This window comes from Oncorhynchus clarkii, chromosome 7, assembly GCF_045791955.1.
Source record: "Oncorhynchus clarkii lewisi isolate Uvic-CL-2024 chromosome 7, UVic_Ocla_1.0, whole genome shotgun sequence".
NCBI lineage: Eukaryota > Metazoa > Chordata > Actinopteri > Salmoniformes > Salmonidae > Oncorhynchus > Oncorhynchus clarkii.
In genome coordinates this window covers 60,484,357-60,502,974 of record NC_092153.1, presented here as the reverse complement: position 1 = coordinate 60,502,974, position 18,618 = coordinate 60,484,357, and the positions used below count along the sequence as shown (strand labels likewise).

Sequence of the window (18,618 nt, the reverse complement as noted above, 5' to 3'; positions counted from 1 at the left end):
CAGTCTGTAGTGTTGACTGAGGGGAACTCTATGGTCAGTTCTCCTATCTTTCCTGTACGGGTGTGGCCGTGGTCCAGACATATGAGTTACTCAGTAACACATTGTTACTCCCCTCTCTGTTTTTCCCTGCACCAGCACTTTCTTTGGTTTGGCTGTTTTTCTCCCCCTCTCACTCCTGCACTTTGACCTAAAGGAAATCCTGTGCCTCTTCAGTAGTTAGTGTGTCTCTGTTTGTGCACCGCTGCCGTTAGGAGACAAAGGATCTGTGCTTTTATATTTGTATCAAATTTACAGTTTTACCACACTAAAGACGTTGGGGGAGTGACTGCACATACAGTAGTTAGAAAATGATGGTAAGTCTGATGTGTAGTATGTTGTAGTCTGATTAGACAGTTTATCTACGGTTCCTGGTCATCATGTGATAGGCTGTCTGCCAGAGACACACCTTATGCATTTTACGTTTTAGCTGTGAAGATAATTTAAAACGCTAAAATTAATCATACTGCAACTATTGGAATGCTGATGTTTTTGTAAACCTGAAAGTGTACTTTTGTGAGGGTGTGGTAATAATGGACATTTATCAGCGCATGTACAGGATGATAAGCTACTTTAAGTTAAATGACATTCAATAGTTGTTGCAATAACCATGTCTCATGATGAATGCTTTCTGGTGTTGTTTGGAGTCTGACAGAAATGATTGTTGTTGATTTCAGGAGGAGGCTAGAGAGGGGTCACTTAGTGTGAGTGCCCAAACTATCCGGGTCACTGAGGCCGTGAGAGACGGGGATGCACTGACCTTCATAGTCATATCCCAGAAGGTAAGTAGTGTTCAGAGATAAATTAAATGGTCTTGCAGCGTAATGTTGCCACTATTTTGGAGAATGACTGATTGTCAGAACCCTACTCAGTGGGACCTTAAAGCCTTGAAGATAGCCATTAACTGAAGTCATTCAGTAATAGTATAGTGCACAATTATGGTATACTATACTATACATTGGTCAGTTTCTTATTTCCTTTGTTGGATACAGTGACTATAAAGTTAGTATTTTTTTCTCAGTGCCTGTTATTGTGTCCACATGTACTATAGCATCAGGAGGTTTTCAATGGCGTGCATGAATACTGTACCAAATGCACTTGTTTCCTGTTTGACTGTTGTGACATGTTCTCTCTGTCTCTCTGTATCTCTGCCTGCCTGCCTGTCTGCCCCCCCCCCCCCCCAGTTGTCAGGCAGTGGGGAATACCATGTGGCTAGGACTCATGAGGACTTTCAGTGGTTGCAGCAGTGTCTGTTCTCTCAGGAGGTGGTGCCTGGGATACTGGGTGTCATTGTTAGTATCCCACCTCTTCCTACCTACACCTGACACATGATCGAATCCTGACAATGACCCTAACTAGCAAACCTATAAGCTTCAACAGTGAATATACAGTACCAGTCTAAAGTTTGGACACACCTATTCATTCAATGTTTTTTCTTCATTTTTTATTTTCTACATTGTAGAATAATAGTGAAGACGTCAGCTATGAAATAACACATATGGAATCATGTAGTAACCTAAACAGTGTTAATCAAAATATATTTTAGATTTTTCAAAGTAGCCACCCTTTGCCTTGATGACAGCTTTGTACACTCTGCATTCTCTGATATACCACAGCTGTCAGCCAATTCAGGGCTCAAACCATTTCAAAATGTAGCTCAATGTAGGCTATACACCATTGCATTGGGAATTCAAGCCTCATAAAAAAATACCACTGTGACTTCTCTCTCTAGTTTCCTCCTCTACCAGCCAAGCCTCAGTTGAATGCACCAGCCAAAGTTCTGAAACAACTTGGTATGTATTAAAACAAATATATCGCTTACAGCCCTGACCCAATGTACCTGACATCACACAGTTATTTATCAATGCTTGCTAACAATGTGTTTTATTAACAGATATTAAGTTATTTTGATAATTTGTTACAAATAATTATGTTGTATCATTAATATGTGAATTTTTATTTTTTTTAAATATACATAACTTACATCCAATGAAACTCTACAGCGTTGTTATGTATTGGTCAGTTTCTAGTCTGATATTGTATGAGTGGCCATACCAATGTTTTTATATTGGTTTGAAGTGAAAGATTTGGCTGTCTCACTGGTCTTGTGTAGGTTTCTTGGCCATGGGGGAGGACTGGCGTATGTACTGCATGGCACTGGAGACCTATCTCCAGCAGGTGGCAGCACACACCACGCTCAGCAAGAACAAATGCCTGGAGAACTTCCTCACTAGCTCAGAGGTGTGTTATTACCACAAAACCCTCTTCTCATTCTCCAGCTGTTTAATCCTACCCTTTTCTAAATGTCCTATCCTCTCCTGTTCAGTTTGAGTCCAATCATCTCCATGTGTTTGACCTGTGTCTTTACCAATAATGACCTGTTTGGCTTCCAATTGGCCAGCTCCGGTTGTTTGTCTTGTACTTTGTAACATGATGCATTTAGTAACTAGGGATAATTGAGTTTCCACACATTGTTTAAGAGACTGGCAAACAGTTTATTCACAAAGTTTATCAGCATAGGGCCCTTGCCCATTGGCTGCCTACAGTGAATTTGGAAAGTATTCAGACAGCCTTATTCTAAAATGGATTAAATATTTGTTTTCCCCTCATCAATCTACACACATTACCCCATAATGACAAAGCAAAAACAGGTTTTTATAAATGTTTGCACATTTATTTAAAATTAAAAAACTGATATCCCATGTCCATAAGTATTCAGACCCTTTACTCAGTACTTTGTTGAAGCACCTTTGGCAGTGATTACAGCCTCGAGTCTTCTTGGGTATGACACTACAAGCTTGGCACACCTGTATGTGGGAAGTTTCTTCCACTTTTCTCTGCAGATCCTCTCAAGCTCTGTCAGGTTGGATGGGGAGTGTCACTGCACAGCTATTTTCAGGTCTCTCCAGAGATGTTCAATCAGGTTCAGGTCCGGGCTCTGGCTGGGCCACTCAAGGACATTCAGAGACTTGTCCCGAAGCCACCCCTGCGTTGTTTTGGCTGTGTGCTTAGGGTCGTTGTCCTGTTGGAAGGGGAACCTTCACCCCAGTCTGAGGTCCTGAGCACTCTGGAGCAGATTTCCATCAAGGATCACTCTGTACTTTATTCCGTTGATATATCCCTTGGTCCTGACTAGTCTCCCAGTCCTGTCACTGAAAAACATCCCCACAACATGATGCTGCCACCACCATGCTTCACCTTAGGGATGGTGCCAGGTTTCAATTTTGGTTTCATCTGACCAGAATATCTTGTTTCTCATGGTCTGAGATTCCTTTAGGTGCCATTTGGAAAACTCCAAGCGGGCTGTCATGTGCCTTTTACTGAAGAGTGGCGTCTGTATGGCCACTCAACAATAAAGGCATGATTGGTGGAGTGCTGCAGAGATGGTTGTCCTTCTGGAAGGTTCTCCCATCTCCACAGAGGAATTATAAGCTCTGTCATAGTGACCATTGTGCTCTTAGTCACCTCTCTGACCAAGGCCCTTCTCCCCCAATTACTCAGTTTGGCCGGACAGCCAGCTCTAGGAAGTCATGGTGGTTCCAAACTTCTTCCATCTAAGAATGATGGAGGCCACTGTTTTCTTGGGGACCTTCAATGCTGCAGACATCTTTTGGTATCCTTCCCCTTGCCTCGACACAATCGTGTCTTGGAGCGCTACAGACAATTCCTTCGACCTCATGGCTTGGTTTTTGCTCTGACATGCACTGGCAACTGTGGGATCTTATATAGACAGTTGTGTGCCTTTCCAAATCATGTCCAATCAATTGAATTTACCACAGATCGACTCCAATCAAGTTGTAGGAACATATGAACACATGATATGACATGACATGAAACATAAAAACACATGATCTTACTCAGCCAAGATGTTGTAGTGACCTTGCTTTATAAGCGTGGATATTGACTCGAGCATGCTTCTGTGGCACAGTTGATTTCCACAGGGCTACGGGCCAGAAAGCTGAAGGTTCGAGCCGCACTCCCTTCCTGTTTCATTACAATTTATTAAGAAGCTGTAGATAGATGGCCGTCTGATTTGGGTCTATAGGATTGTGCTGAAGTAGACCATTGTAGGATCTGACTTTGACAAATGACAATGTTGTCTGTATCTAAACAAGGGCAAGAGAACAGACCTCAGAAACATTTCACGCACTGCACTAAAAAGTAGCTTCAGTCGATCTCATTGTTAGAATGATTTTCACAATGTGTGATTTCTCCATTACACCAAAGAGAAAGTAGTTAATTGGTATTGACAAAAGGTTGTATTCACAGAGATTGTTGTCTGTGACACACTCTTATAAAAAATTTTTTATCTGTTTTTATGTTGTCAATGTGGAGAAAGACGAATTGCTCAGGGTGCACCAGATATTTGTCAGAAAGATACTGGCTGAAAAAAATGTCTGAAGTTCTCCTTTTTTATTTCAAAGAAGTTTACAGATCAAAAAATAATTGCACAACAGCAATATAAAAAAGGAACTAGGTCAACTTACAGCCATATACGGCACTTTGTGTGTCTCTGCCACACACAGACAAACATGTCTTCTTGTTACTTCACTAATCTTACACATCTCTTCTCTAGAGTGTTTGGTTGATTAACATCTGATCTCCTGTGAACAGCTCAGCACAAAACTTGTCTTACTGAGGTGGAGAGTGAAACATATTTACAGTCAAGTGTGTCAGATAAAACCACATTATACTGGACACAATATGAGATCTCTCTGCAGTATAAGGCTGGCCAGTTGTAGGCCTACTGTATAGTGGCTGTAGGAGCATCTGCCTATCTTGATGCTGGCGTACTCTGTTTCTCCACTTCTCTAGACTTACTGCTGCTTTCCGCTTTCCTTTCATGTGGTCGATGGTGGAGTATGTCACTGAGGGATTCTCCGATAGAGAGGGACAATCACAAGCACAATATATATTCAGAGAAACTGCGTGCGCTGCTGCTAAAATCTAGAAGGCACATCTATTTTAATTCCCACGAGGCCTATTTAAAGTTTATACTAGCGCACACACATTCTCTTACACTAACGTGTTTTCGTCAACAGCAGTGTTTCTGTCAAATTGTGGAGTACAATGCAGAGGGATCATCCTAGGGAAGAGATACAATGAGACTTGCACACCTCCATCATTAATTAAACAAAAAACACTTTGATTACTACATAGTATATAATACTACTTCAAGACTTGATTTTTCCACTGAAACTGAGGCAATTTAATTCAGTAACATTCTCAGTGTAATGTGACGTGCATTATTTTACCTCATCTTTTTGCTTTCCTCTTGTTTGGCTCCCACTATTTTTCTTCTCTGTGTTTTTCTTCCACAGGGGTCAAGGGATTCACTATCTGAACTCATAACAATGACAACAATATTTTTCATCTGGCAGTTTTAACTGTGTGTGAAATAAGTACCTTTGTTCCTCTTGTATATGTACAGTGCCACTCCAGCGATGGTCAGTATGACTGGTAGAACAGACAGTAAGATGTAGAGGATTGTATTGGGGTCAGAGGATGAAGGTTGAGCTTCTCCTGAAGTCCCCCTGAGTTCCTTCCCGGACATGAACATGTTCTGTCAGTGTAGCTGAGATGGCAGGGGAAGTTGCATGAGTGCTACAGCAAAGGATTACTTACACTTATGCAGTAGAGACTAAGAGAGCAGGCTTGGTTATGTGATTTGTTAGAGATGTAATTTGATGGTTGAAACATAATTTGAGATTGTCAGACAGAGCAGTGAAAATGTAACTTTTGACAGATATACAGTATGAATATGTAAGGTTTTTCTAGAATATCTAGCTCATATAGTATAATTTCAGTTTGTACTAACCTTGAGGTGAAGTTGTTACGACATTTGTAGTGGCGTGTCCTTTGGGTTGATCTGTTGAGTGATTGGTGGTAGTGGGCTGTTCCTAATCATTAGTGTAGTTAGTTAAAATAGTTTTGAAATAGTTTAACATGGCAATGAGCCAAAAATAGTAATAATGTATATTTCAGCCACACCCATTGCTGACAGGTAATGTTTCTGTTTCAACATGACATGACAATGCCTCCGTGCACAATGCGAGGCCCATAAATAAATAGTTTATCGAGATTGGTGTGGAAGACTTGACTGGCCTGCACAGAGCCCTGATCAGCACGCTTCTCCCTGCTTCCATTCTCAATGCAGCTGCAATGAATGAGTAGCCAAGTGTATCGACAGCCCTGTGTTTTATTATTATCAGCAGCTCATCATGTCTATTTTAATATCAAGGAATATTTCACTTTCTCTGGTCATAGGAACAACATGAGTTTGTGCATGAGGCAGATACGGTGTGACTCGAGTTTCACCATCAGGTGGAAGACTGTCCCCTCTCTCTGGTCAGTCTCACAGGAGGAAAAGGAGAGAGCAAAGACCGTGAGAGGTGTACCCCTCTGCTTCTCTTTCTTTCCCTCCTCTGAGACCAATGCAGTGTTCAAAACAACTCAGAAATCTTAGACTTCAATGCGTTGAAGACAACTGGTAACTATGTAAAAAAGGGAGATCCGTCTGGGAAAAATAGTTTAACAGTTATCCAACTCTGAATTCCAAGTCAGAAACTCTTTCTAGAGATCTGACTTTGACGCTGACGTCATGGTTATTTCTCTAAAATGTTGTTCACAAACTTGTTTACATCCCTGTTAGTGAGCATTTCTCCTTTGCCAAGATAATCCACCCACCCACCATATCAAGAGTTAATTAAAAGGCATGACAGGTTGTTTTAGAGAATTTGGCAGTACATCCAACCGTGAAGTGTTGGTGTCAACTGTACCAGGCAGCCAGCGAGTATGGCATCGTATTGGTGAGCGGTTTGCTGATTGATGTCAACGTTGTGAACAGATTTTTTTATATATTTTTTTATTTAACCTTTTTTTAACCAGGCAAGTCAGTTAAGAACAAATTCTTATTTTCAATGACAGCCTAGGAACAGTGGGTTAACTGACTGTTCAGGGGCAGAACGACAGATTTGTACCTTGTCAGCTCGGGGGTTTGAACTTGCAACCTTCCGGTTACTAGTCCAACACTCTAATCACTAGGCTACCCTGCCGCCCCCAACAGAGTGCCCCTTTGTGGCGATGGGTATGGGCAGGCATAAGCTACAAACAACGATGGCAACTTGAATGCACAGAGATACCGTAACGAGATCCTGAGGCCCATTGTCGTGGCATTCATCCACCGCCATCACCTCATGTTTCAGAATGATAATGCACAGACCCATGTTGCAAGAATCTGTACACAATTCTTGGAAGCCTAAAATGTCCCAGTTCATATTCACTGGATCAACGTGTACGACAGCGTGTTCCAGTTCCCGCCAATATCCAGCAACACACAGGCATTGAAGAGGAGTGGAACAACATTCCACAGGCCAGCGGTAGATCTTGCCTTTCTTTTTGACTGCGAAAGTGACCTTGAATCAGAATAGGTTGGTGACCACTGATGTATAGAGACTTTTGTGATAACATCATGTATGTGTTGATTTGCCAAAATGATGAGATTATGATCATCAATGGCTTACCTTTAACAATGAATTTGAAATTGAGTGTCACTGATTTTACACATGTAATCTTCCTGATCCCATTGGTGAGGTTGGAGAGGAGTATTAAACATCTTTACCCCGTTTTTTCTGGGTTGATAGTCTGAGTTCTGTCTATCTCTGACTTTAGACCATGTGAAGCTGGAAGATAAATTAGCAGCGTAAGCCCCTCTGCTCTCGTTTTTGGTTGACCTTATGAGTGTACAAATTCTCCCTAGTACTTGCCGATAGCATGCACACCCATAACATGATGCAGCCACCATCATGCTTCAAAATATGAAGAGTAGTACTCAGTGATGTGTTGGTTTTGCCCCAAACATAACACTTTGCATACATGGATACTATAGTATTATTCCATCTGAAACTTGTTCACTGAGGATAACTCTGATGCTCTATATATATATATACAGTGCCTTGCGAAAGTATTCGGCCCCCTTGAACTTTGCGACCTTTTGCCACATTTCAGGCTTCAAACATAAAGATATAAAATTTTGCACACCCAATTTTTCAGTTTTTGATTTGTTAAAAAAGTTTGAAATATCCAATAAATGTCGTTCCACTTCATGATTGTGTCCCACTTGTTGTTGATTCTTCACAAAAAAAGACAGTTTTATATCTTTATGTTTGAAGCCTGAAATGTGGCAAAAGGTCGCAAAGTTCAAGGGGGCCGAATACTTTCGCAAGGCACTGTATGTATATATATATATATATAATGATCTCTTTGGTAACTTGTATATGTATAGGGTGAACTCTAATTACTCTCAAAAATGTTTTATGGTCCAATCAGGAATTCTGTCATATTTACATTGGTGATGATCAAATGAAATGTTAAGCTCTTACTTTTAACAGCTAAGCAAGGGCACTGTTTGTTACACAAACTGACAATTAAATGAATGTCTTGATAAATACAGCAGATAAACGCAACAAGTAACGCATCTTGTGCTTGTGATTCTTCAGATGTACTGTTTTAATCAGCAATATATTCTACTTTGTACCTTTCAACAGCACATATAGTATAGTATTGTTTTTTGCGTACACCTTATCTGATTTATTTTGTAAGTTGTTTGTCTCCATTACATGAAATACCCCACACGTGTAAAGATACTCTACCTGCAGTGATTTGAAGGAAAGAGCTGATCAGGCACTGAGGTCCACATGACTACTGTGTCCTGATGTTGAGAGATACAGTATGCTGTAAACCAAAATAGACTGTTTGTTCAGTGTGTTTTAAGTGTTAAAAGAAACAGCATTTGACATACTCCTCCCCCCTGTGAGTGTTAACTCTGCTAATCAGAAATAGACTGGATTGTATGAGGACCATCAGCACCACCTGCCTCTCAGCCCACATCCTGTTCCAGGTCTCTCTAACAGGCCTTTCTCTTTCTTCTCTAAATAGTCATATTCCTCTTATTATAGTCAGCTCTTCTCAAAATGAAGTATGTCAATGTAGGAGATGATTGTCTGACAATGGCATTATTTTGCATTGTAGTATCCATGTGCACCCACCACTGCGTGGCCAAATATGACTCCAACATCATCATTAAGTTTGCTGATGACATAACAGCCTGATCACCGACAACGATGACATAGCCAATAGGGAGGTCAGAGACAACAACCTCTCTCTCAATGTGAGCAAGACAAAGGAGCTGATCGTGGACTACAGGAAAAGGCGGGCCGAGCAGGCCCCCATTAACATCGATGGGGCTGTAGTGGAGCGGGTCGAGAGTTTCAAGTTCCTTGGTATCCACATCACCAACAAACTATTATGGTCAGAACACAACAAAACAACCGTGAAGAGGGCACGACAACACATTTTTCCCCTCAGGAGACTGAAAAGATTTGATATGGGTCCCCAGATCCTCACAAAGTTCTACAGCTGCACCACCGAGAGCATCCTGACCTGTTGAATCACTGCCTGGTATGGCAACTGCTCGGCATCTGACCGTAAGGCGCTACAGACGATAGTACATAAAACCCAGTACATCACTGTGGCCAAGCTTCCTGCCATCCAGGACCTACAGTTGAAGTTGGAAGTTTACATACACCTTGGCCAAATACATTTAAACTCAGTTTTTCACAATTCCTGAAATTTTATGCTAGTAAAAATTCCACGTCTTAGGTCAGTTAGGGTCACCACTTTATTTTAAGAATGTGGGTCAGAAGTTCACATACAATGACCCCGCTTGGGGTCATTGTCCATTTGGAAGACCCATTTGCGACCAAGCTTTAACTTCCTGACTGATGTCTTGAGATGTTGCTTCAATATATCCACATGATTTTCCTTCATCATTGTGCCATCTACTTTGTTAAGTGCACCAGCCCCTCCTGCAGCAAAGTACCTCCACAACATGATGCTGCCACCCCCGTGCTTCACGGTTGAGATGGTGTTCTTCGGCTTGCAAGCCTCCCCTTTTCCCTCCAAACATAACAATGGTCATTATGGCCAAACAGTTCAATTTTTGTTTCATCAGACCAGAGGACATTTCTCCAAAAAGTACGATCTTTGTCCCCATGTGCAGTTGCAAACCGTAGTCTGACTTTTTTATGGCGGTTTTGGAGCAGAGCTTCTTCCTTGCAGAGCAGCCTTTCAGGTTATGTCGATATAGGACTTGTTTCTACTGTGGATATAGATACTTTTGTACCTGTTTCCTCCAGCATCTTCACAAGGTCCTTTGCGGTTGTTCTGGGATTGATTTTCACTTTTTGCACCAAAGTACTTTCATCTCTAGGAGACAGAACGCATCTCCTTCCTGAGCGGTTTGACGGCTGCGTGGTCCCATGGTGTTTATACTTGCATACTATTGTTTGTACAGATGAACGTGGTACCTTCAGGCTTTTGGAAATTGCTCCCAAGGATGAACCAGACTTGTGGAGGTCTACAATCTTTTTCTGAGGTCTTGGCTGATTTCTTTTGATTTTCCCATGATGTCAAGCAAAGAGGTACTGAGTTTGAAAGTAGGCCTTGAAATACATCCACAGGTACACCTCAAATTATGTCAATTAGCCTATCAGAAGCTTCTAAAGCCATGACGGAATTTTCCAAGCTGTTTAATGGCAAATCTTAACCGATTTGCCAAAACGATAGTTTGTTAATTAACAAGAAATGTGTGGAGTGGTTGAAAAAAGAGTTTTAATGACTCCAACCTACGTAAATGTATGTAAATTTCCGACTTCAACTGTATATACTAGGTGGTGTCAGAGGAAAGCCCAAAAAATTGTCAAAGACTCCAGTCACCCAAATCATAGACTGTTCTCTCTGCTACCTCACGGCAAGCGGTACTGGAGCTTCAAGTGTCGGACCAAAAGGCTCCTTGCCAGCTTCTACCCACAAGACATAAGACTGCTGAACAATTCATCAAATTGCCACCTGGACTACTTATATTGACCCCCCCCCCCCCCCCCCCGATTTGTTTTTACACTGCTGCTACTCGCTGTTTATTATCTATGCATAGTCACTTCACCCCTACCTACATGTACAAATTACCTCGACTAACCTGTATATTGCCTCGTTATTGTTATTTTATTGTGTTACTTTTTTATAATTTTTACTTTAGTTTATTTGGTAAATATTTTCTTAAGTCTTTCTTGAACTGCACTGTTGGTTAAGGGCTTGTAAGTAAGAATTTCACAGTAAGGTCTACACCTGTTGTATTCGGCGCATGTGACAAATGAAGTTTGATTCAATGTAATGAAGTGAGTTACTCGTACCCTTAATCTGTCCCTTTCGTGCGCATGTGTGTGGGTGTGTGTGTGTGCATACGTGTGTGTGTGTGTGCATACGTGGGTGTGCTCCAGCCCCCAGGTCGTCAGAGGGTGAGGAAGGGTATCTTCAATCGCCTGAGCCAGGCCATGGACGGGATGAGGAAGGAGGGCCACAAGGTACCTCAGTATAATATACTGGACAATCTAAACCTAACCCTGCACCTTCCACATGTCACTCTAAGGACAAACAAGATCTAACCCCATCACATCCATATGCATTGACCAGACAATACTGTGTGTTCAGCACAACATCCACAATAGCTGAAAGTGTTGAGAAGATTTGTGTGTTGTCAGATTGTCCAAAGTTAATCAGTACATTCCTTTCTGTCTCCAGGATGTGGATGACTTTTTTCAGACTGAGCGTGACAACAACTTAACCCTCACTGGGTGCTCCAAATCAGCAACAGAGGTTTGTGCTCTGTACCCTCCTCTCTCTCTCTCTTGGCCTGTTTTGGTTGTCTTCAGCCCCTCTTATATCTTCTCTTTTTCCAGAGGTTCATTGATGTGGTGCTGACAGAACAAAGTAAGACATTTTCAGTCAGAGTGAGGTTGCGATCGAGTGTGGTGGCACATGCTGTGTTGTAACTTCTAAAACTTTGTTTAGCCACATGTGTTTGAGGTTTCTGCTGCTGTTGCTAACCATGTGTGTTTCCCCAGAACTAGCAGTGGCTTGTGGACACTTCTCAACCGCTCTGCATCTCTGTGTGGAGCAGGAAGAAGACTCTGCTGTCCTGGCCTTCTCAAAGTGAGTGAACCACACCATAGATGTCATATCTACATTTACATAGAATAAACCAGAGGTATTCAAAGTTGGGGTTTCGACCCTAACTGCAGTGGGGTTGCCAGAATTAAACAATAGGATAAAGAATATATATATATATATATATATATATATATGTATATTTATATATTTATATATATTTATATTATATATATGTATTTATATATATATAATATAAATATATATAAATATATATAATATAAATATATATATACACACACACACACACATATATTTATGTATATATTTATATTATATATATTTATATATATTTACATTATATATATATATATATATATATATGTATATATTATATATATTTATATATATTTATATTATATATATATATATATATATTCATATATATATAATATATATAATATAAATATATATAATATATATATATATATATATATATATACACACACACACATACAGTGGGGCAAAAAAGTATTTAGTCAGCCACCAATTGTGCAAGTTCTCCCACTTAAAAAGATGAGAGGCCTGTAATTTTCATCATAGGTACACTTCAACTATGACAGACAAAATTAGATTTAAAAAAAAATATATTTTTTATGAATTTATTTGCAAATTATGATGGAAAATAAGTATTTGGTCACCTACAAACAAGCAAGATTTCTGGTTCTCACAGACCTGTAACTTCTTTAACCTCTTGGAACTACTGCTCCCGGATCCGGGAGAATTGTCATCAAAATATTACTAGAAAATATTCATATTCATGAAATCACAAGTGAAATGTATTGAAACACAGCTTAGCCTTTTGTTAATCACCCTGTCATCTCAGATTTAGAAATTATGCTTTACAGCCAAAGCAAGACAAGCATTTGTGTAAGTTTATCGATAGCCTAGCATAGCATTATGCCTAGCTAGCAGCAGGCAGCTTGGTCACGAAAATCAGAAAAGCAATCAAATTAAATAATTTACCTTTGATGAGCTTCAGATGTTTTCACTCACGAGAGTGAGTGTTCCTCACGAGCAAATGTTCCTTTTTTCCATAAAGATTATTTTTGTAGCCGAAATAGCTCCATTTGTTCTTCACGTTTGGCTGAGAAATCGACCGGAAATTGTGGTCACGACAACGCCGTAAAATATTCCAAATTAGATCCATAATATCGACAGAAACATGGCAAACGTTTTTTATAATCAATCCTCAAGGTGTTTTTCAAATATCTATTCGATAATACAGTATATCAACCGGGTCAGTTGGCTTCTTAGTAGGAGCGAGAGAAACAATGGCCGCATTTGTCTATTAGGCACATATCACTCTGAGAGCCACCAGCTGACCACTGACGCAATGTTGTCACTCACGCTCATTTTTCAAAATAAAAGCCTGAAACTATGTATTGTGACACTAGACACATTAGGGAAGCCATAGAAAAGGGAATCTGGTTGATATCCCTTTCACTGCTCAATAGGAACGTAGAGGTTTCTAAATAAGAGTCACTTCCTGATTGGATTTTTCTCAGGCTTTCGCCTGCAATATCAGTTCTGTTATACTCACAGACAATATTTTTACAGTTTTGGAAACTTTAGAGTGTTTTCTATCCTAAGCTGTCAATTCTTACTGGTTGGTAGGTGATCAAATACTTATGTCATGCAATAAAATGCAAATTAATTACTTAAAAATCATACAATGTGATTTTCTGGATTTTTTATTCCGTCTCCCACAGTTGAAGTGTACCTATGATAAAAATTACAGTCCTCTACATGCTTTGTAAGTAGGAAAACCTGCAAAATCGGCAGTGTATCAAATACTTGTTCTCCCCACTGTATATGGGGGGCTGTTTTTAAATGGACTCACCTATTCCCCTATTTCATCTTGCAGGATATGTGTCAAGCTGTCTGAGGTCATAGATTCAATCAAGGTAAAATGGCATCCTCACCCTGTGGAAATATACATTTGACCAAACAACAAAAATTCAAAGGAAAAAAGACTGGGAGGTTATTTCACTTGATTTACCACACATGCATTACTATTATGTTTGTCTCTTTCTCTGTGGGCAGAGAAACTTTGAGAGTGTTGCTGAGAACAACTTGAGCACTCTGGGGCTGGGGCTGGATCTGGAGTCTCGTTGCCAAGAGGCAGAGAAGGTCAGACATCATCTTTCATTACTAGGGCCAGGAGTTTTTCCTGTCTACATGACCTGACTGGGAAAAACTCCTTGCCTTAGTGTTAGCTGCTCAGTTATTGGTGAACAAGAACATTGTTCGGTATTAGTGTTGTAACTGTTAGTGCTCACAGTTTGTATTTGGTCATGGTGGAAAAACCTCAACCCATTCAGCTGTCATAGACATAACAAATTGCACAGGAAACTCTTAACACATATTGTTCATATTAAAGGTCTCCCAAGTGGTGCAACAGTCTAAGGCACTGCATCTCAGTGCTAGAGGCGTCACTACAGATACCCTAATTCAAATCCAGGCTGTATCACAACCGTCCATTATTGGGAGTCCTATAGATTGGCCCAGTGTCGTCCTGTTTTGGTCGGTGTAGGCCGTCATTGTAAATAAGAATTTGTTCTTAACTGCCTTGTCTAGTTGTTAAATAAAGGTTAAATAAAAAATGTATAAATAAAAAGTTATTAAATATTATCTTTATGGATAAATAAGGTTGATCTTTGAGCCATTTGAGTGTGTTTTGTAGGAGATGCTGTACAGGAGGACCTGTAAGCTTGTGGAGCTAGAAACAGCCAGCAGGAATGCAGAGCGGGCCAAGCCTGTAAAGAAAGCTGCTGTAAGTGTTTTTGTTCACACAGACGGAGACACATCAGGCACTGCTTGTTCCTCATAGGTCAAGCAGGTGTCAGTAGTGCTCTCTCATCTAGAGCCAACTGCTTATATGGTTTGAGACTGTCATTCCTGCATAAAGATGTCCCAGTAAAAAATATAGTTGAATTGGTACTGGTGAACTGCAATACAATGAAACAGTTTTTTACCATTTTTCCAATGTTCACTTATCAGGACATGACTGTATATTGACTAATAGTTCTGAAACTGTGTGAGGGATGTATTTTCCTTTCTGATTCAGATGGACGAATTGAAGGTGGCAGCTGAGAAGGAGTTTGATCATGTATCTGGAGTGGCTAAACAGGAGGTACATACAGCCCACTGGACTGCTGTCTTTCACCTCCAATGTTCACTTCATTCTGACTCTCACCTCTCCTATCAGCTGCTCTTATACAACAGACGGTTGCTTTTTGTCTGCTGAGTTTTGACTGAAATATATGTTCTGTTCTATTTATTCTAACGTTCAGTGGCGTGTGTGTGTTCCAGATAGCAAGGTTCCACAGTACTCATGTGGAGTTGTTACGCCAGGCTCTGATTCTGTGGTGTGAGAAGCAGCTTGAAACAGCCAGGGACACCTCCTTCCGCTACATCCAGCACTTGCAGGCCTTCAAAGGGCTGGGGGAGTGACCACCACCAGCCAGACACCCCTCTGACCCACCTGAACACAGTTTGACTGTCTGAGCACCTCACACTAAATATGTACATGCATTGTCTATGTATGCGTCAAACCCTGCTTCCATTAAACTTGTAAATGTAGGGAAATCAGCATAATCCTTATAGCAATAATAACCCAATAGCTTTGTCTCTCTCTCACACAGTCACATACTGTCCAAACCCCCTCCCCCTCTCCTTAGCAGAGAGGGAGTTGGATTGTCTCTGTCAGTGTTGTGCAATGGTGCAGACATTGAGGAGAGGAGAGAGTTCTGTGCAGATCTCTAGCCATCACCACATCAGTAGTAAGGGTCACACAATATAAAGCATGATGAACTGATTGCCCAACTCTCTGGCTGCCTGTGTGTGTTTCTCATTCCAGGGTCATTAATCAGTGTGTTAGACTCCTCCCAAGGACACTCCCACTCTCTCTGTATTCTGACTCTGGGACTGTTCCCTCTGCTCTTCCCTCTGTTTGGTTTATATGCTGATTCAACGACTGTTCTTTCTTCTGGTGCTTCCTCAACTAACTGTGGCTGGGCCCTAAGACGATCCTTCTATTACTGAATGTGAGTGTTCTCTAGGCTGTCCAATTAAAAAAGACCACTAACCATACCCCTTGGCACATGTTTGGATGTGTTATGTATAAGCAATATGGTAATAGTTATGGTAGGCTGGTATTGCTTAAACTTCTTCAACCGCACAAATCTCCATAAGTGGTTGGGGGTCAATTCTGGGATTGGTCGATCCTATTACTGATCTTTGTGCTGTTCTCTCCCCTGACTCTCCACTGTGGCTGATCCCTGACTCTTCACTCTATGCTGCGCCCTGTGTTGACTGTTGGCCATATCTATGAGGATGCTGCTGTGTCTTTGAGCTTGTTTGTCTTGGTCTGTAATCTCTGAGTCGTGGGGAGGAGTAAATCCCATCCCAGTAATCAGGGAGAAAGGAGGAGAACAGGATGTGGTAATCTGACAGTGAAGGAGTGTTTGGACACAGCAGAGATGGTCTTGACATCATACTGTATTCACCCTGTTCTGGAGTCAAGATAACCCAGCCGTAAAGCCCACTGCTGCTCTCAACTGCATTGCAATTCACCTATCCCATTTCAAATACCTGTATATCCATTTTACTTGCTTGTAAATCTGCATGCTCTGATTTGGTGCATGCATTCAAGATAGTCCCAATCAGACATGCTATTGCATTTATCAGGAGTTGGCTGTATGTTCTAACTATGCATGCATTCTGTTGGCATGTTTCCTCACTCTCCCTCTTCCTGTTTACTGGTGTTGCGGTTCCTGTTTACTGCATGTAATTAACTATCAAGGCAATTACATGCAATCCCCTGTTAGCCACTGGCATATGTTTCCCTCAGTAATCTATGCAGAGGTCACTGCATCATTGTGCTCGACATGTGGAATCAATTCAATCAGTCTGGAATATATTCTGTGCCTGATGCTGTGAGCACAATTTAATATAGAGCTCTGTTCATTTTGTAAATCTTACCAATAATACAATTATGCTCAGAAAATCATAATGTGAGAATTCTGAGGTATTTCATAAACCAATGCATTTAATAATTGATTTGACATCAGAATTTTGATTTCAGTTACAACAGTTTTGTGTGTGTTTTTTTTGTGATGCTTTTTAAGTGCTCTTAACCCCATGGCTTTGGTGCCAGTACCAAATCAATTTAATCAATAGCTTAACAGGTTTTATAAGAGACTGTAGTGCTCTAGTGGCTTAGTGTTAAGCACACATTGGCTGTCATTCGTTTGTTTTTTAAATATGTAAGTACTTTATCATTCACTAAACATATAACATGATTCGAACACCTCTGAAAGTGGTCGAAGATGCATAACACTGCTGAATACAACAATTCTGATTCTAATGAAATGCACAATAAAGATTTGTGAAGGTATAAGGGTTTTCATTGGCTGTTGATGACTCACTGATTTTTACCTCTGATGTTCTGAAGGCTTAAATCAATATGAGGAATATACTCTGTGTGGATACAAACCACAGATCCTGAAGTATATGGATAAAGATGCATATGCTTCAAGAATACAGATGAGGGAATCCTAATGGTTGTGAGAAAATCAAACTTACTGTTCCTTGGGTGCATCATGATTTGATAATCTGTTCCAGGACCACATTATGTCAGCTGAATAATACAACAGGGAGCTATATTTCCAAATGGTTTCATACATTATGCTCTAATTAGTGCACATGACTCGTATGCACACACACACAGTGATGAGACGGTTTCTGATACCTGGGAGCATGACCGAATAGAAGGGCTGTGTGACTGCTCTTCTCAACAAAAACATGCACTTAAGGCTCATTCAGTAAAGTGGCTCATTACTGGTGGGAGGCAGCAGCACTCAGTGCCCATTCAGCCATGTGGCCCTCTAAAGGCCTGTTTGTCAGCTGCTCATGAAATCAATGGCCTGTCAGAACAAAGTCTATGGGTCTAGCAACAGTCCTAATGACTCAGGCCCAACAGGGCTCAACCAGGTCTAGGACAGAGCAGTAGGACCAGTCCTAACTGGGCTAAACAAGACCTGGGACAGTGCAAATAGCAGTCCAAAACATGAACAAGGCAAGATCTCAAATGCATACTCCTGGCGCCCATTCTCCTCTATCCTCGCCTCCTTCTCAAAACCAATTGGAGGAGAAGGTCAGAGGGGAGGAACTTCTGGCTTTCTCATCTAATGTGTTTTGAGAAGGAGACGAAGGCGAGAGGGTGGAGGATGGACTTTTGCCCAAATGAGAAAAGTCCTAAGACAGTGAACTAAGTACACTGAACTACTGCCAATTCTAGGAGGGGCTTAATTTGACCCAGGACAACACTCTCAGGTGTTGAGGCTGTCTTTTTGCACACAACTCAAATAGCCTAGCTTCCATATAGCTGAAACATGGTCTCCCTCAAATGAGCTCCTTCATGAGATGAGATGGGGAAAGACCACCACAGATGAGCAGGTAGACACTGCATCAGCACCACTTTAATCAAAGCGTTTACATAGGGGATGTTTTATG

The 18,618-nt window shown here is 40.9% G+C and overlaps 1 protein-coding gene across 1 annotated transcript; it reads left to right on the top strand.

Annotated features, from left to right (window-relative positions):
• Positions 1-118: 118 nt before the first annotated feature.
• On the top strand, positions 119-17,503 carry LOC139413580 (sorting nexin-32). Its single transcript, XM_071161101.1, has 14 exons — positions 119-353; positions 714-818; positions 1,221-1,328; positions 1,769-1,829; positions 2,150-2,277; positions 11,373-11,456; positions 11,674-11,748; positions 11,832-11,862; positions 11,997-12,084; positions 13,967-14,006; positions 14,146-14,232; positions 14,786-14,875; positions 15,170-15,235; positions 15,415-17,503. Exons 1-14 carry the CDS (start codon positions 348-350, stop codon positions 15,553-15,555), a joined length of 1,110 nt encoding a protein of 369 aa, XP_071017202.1. The 5' UTR covers positions 119-347; the 3' UTR covers positions 15,556-17,503.
• Positions 17,504-18,618: the final 1,115 nt, after the last annotated feature.

Excerpts from the sequence above, each read along its gene's own strand:
- LOC139413580 (XM_071161101.1), top strand. Across the intron at positions 11,749-11,831 it reads GCTCCAAATCAGCAACAGAG|AGGTTCATTGATGTGGTGCT; the intron begins GTTTGTGCTCTG and ends CTCTTTTTCCAG. Across the intron at positions 14,233-14,785 it reads GTTGCCAAGAGGCAGAGAAG|GAGATGCTGTACAGGAGGAC; the intron begins GTCAGACATCAT and ends TGTGTTTTGTAG.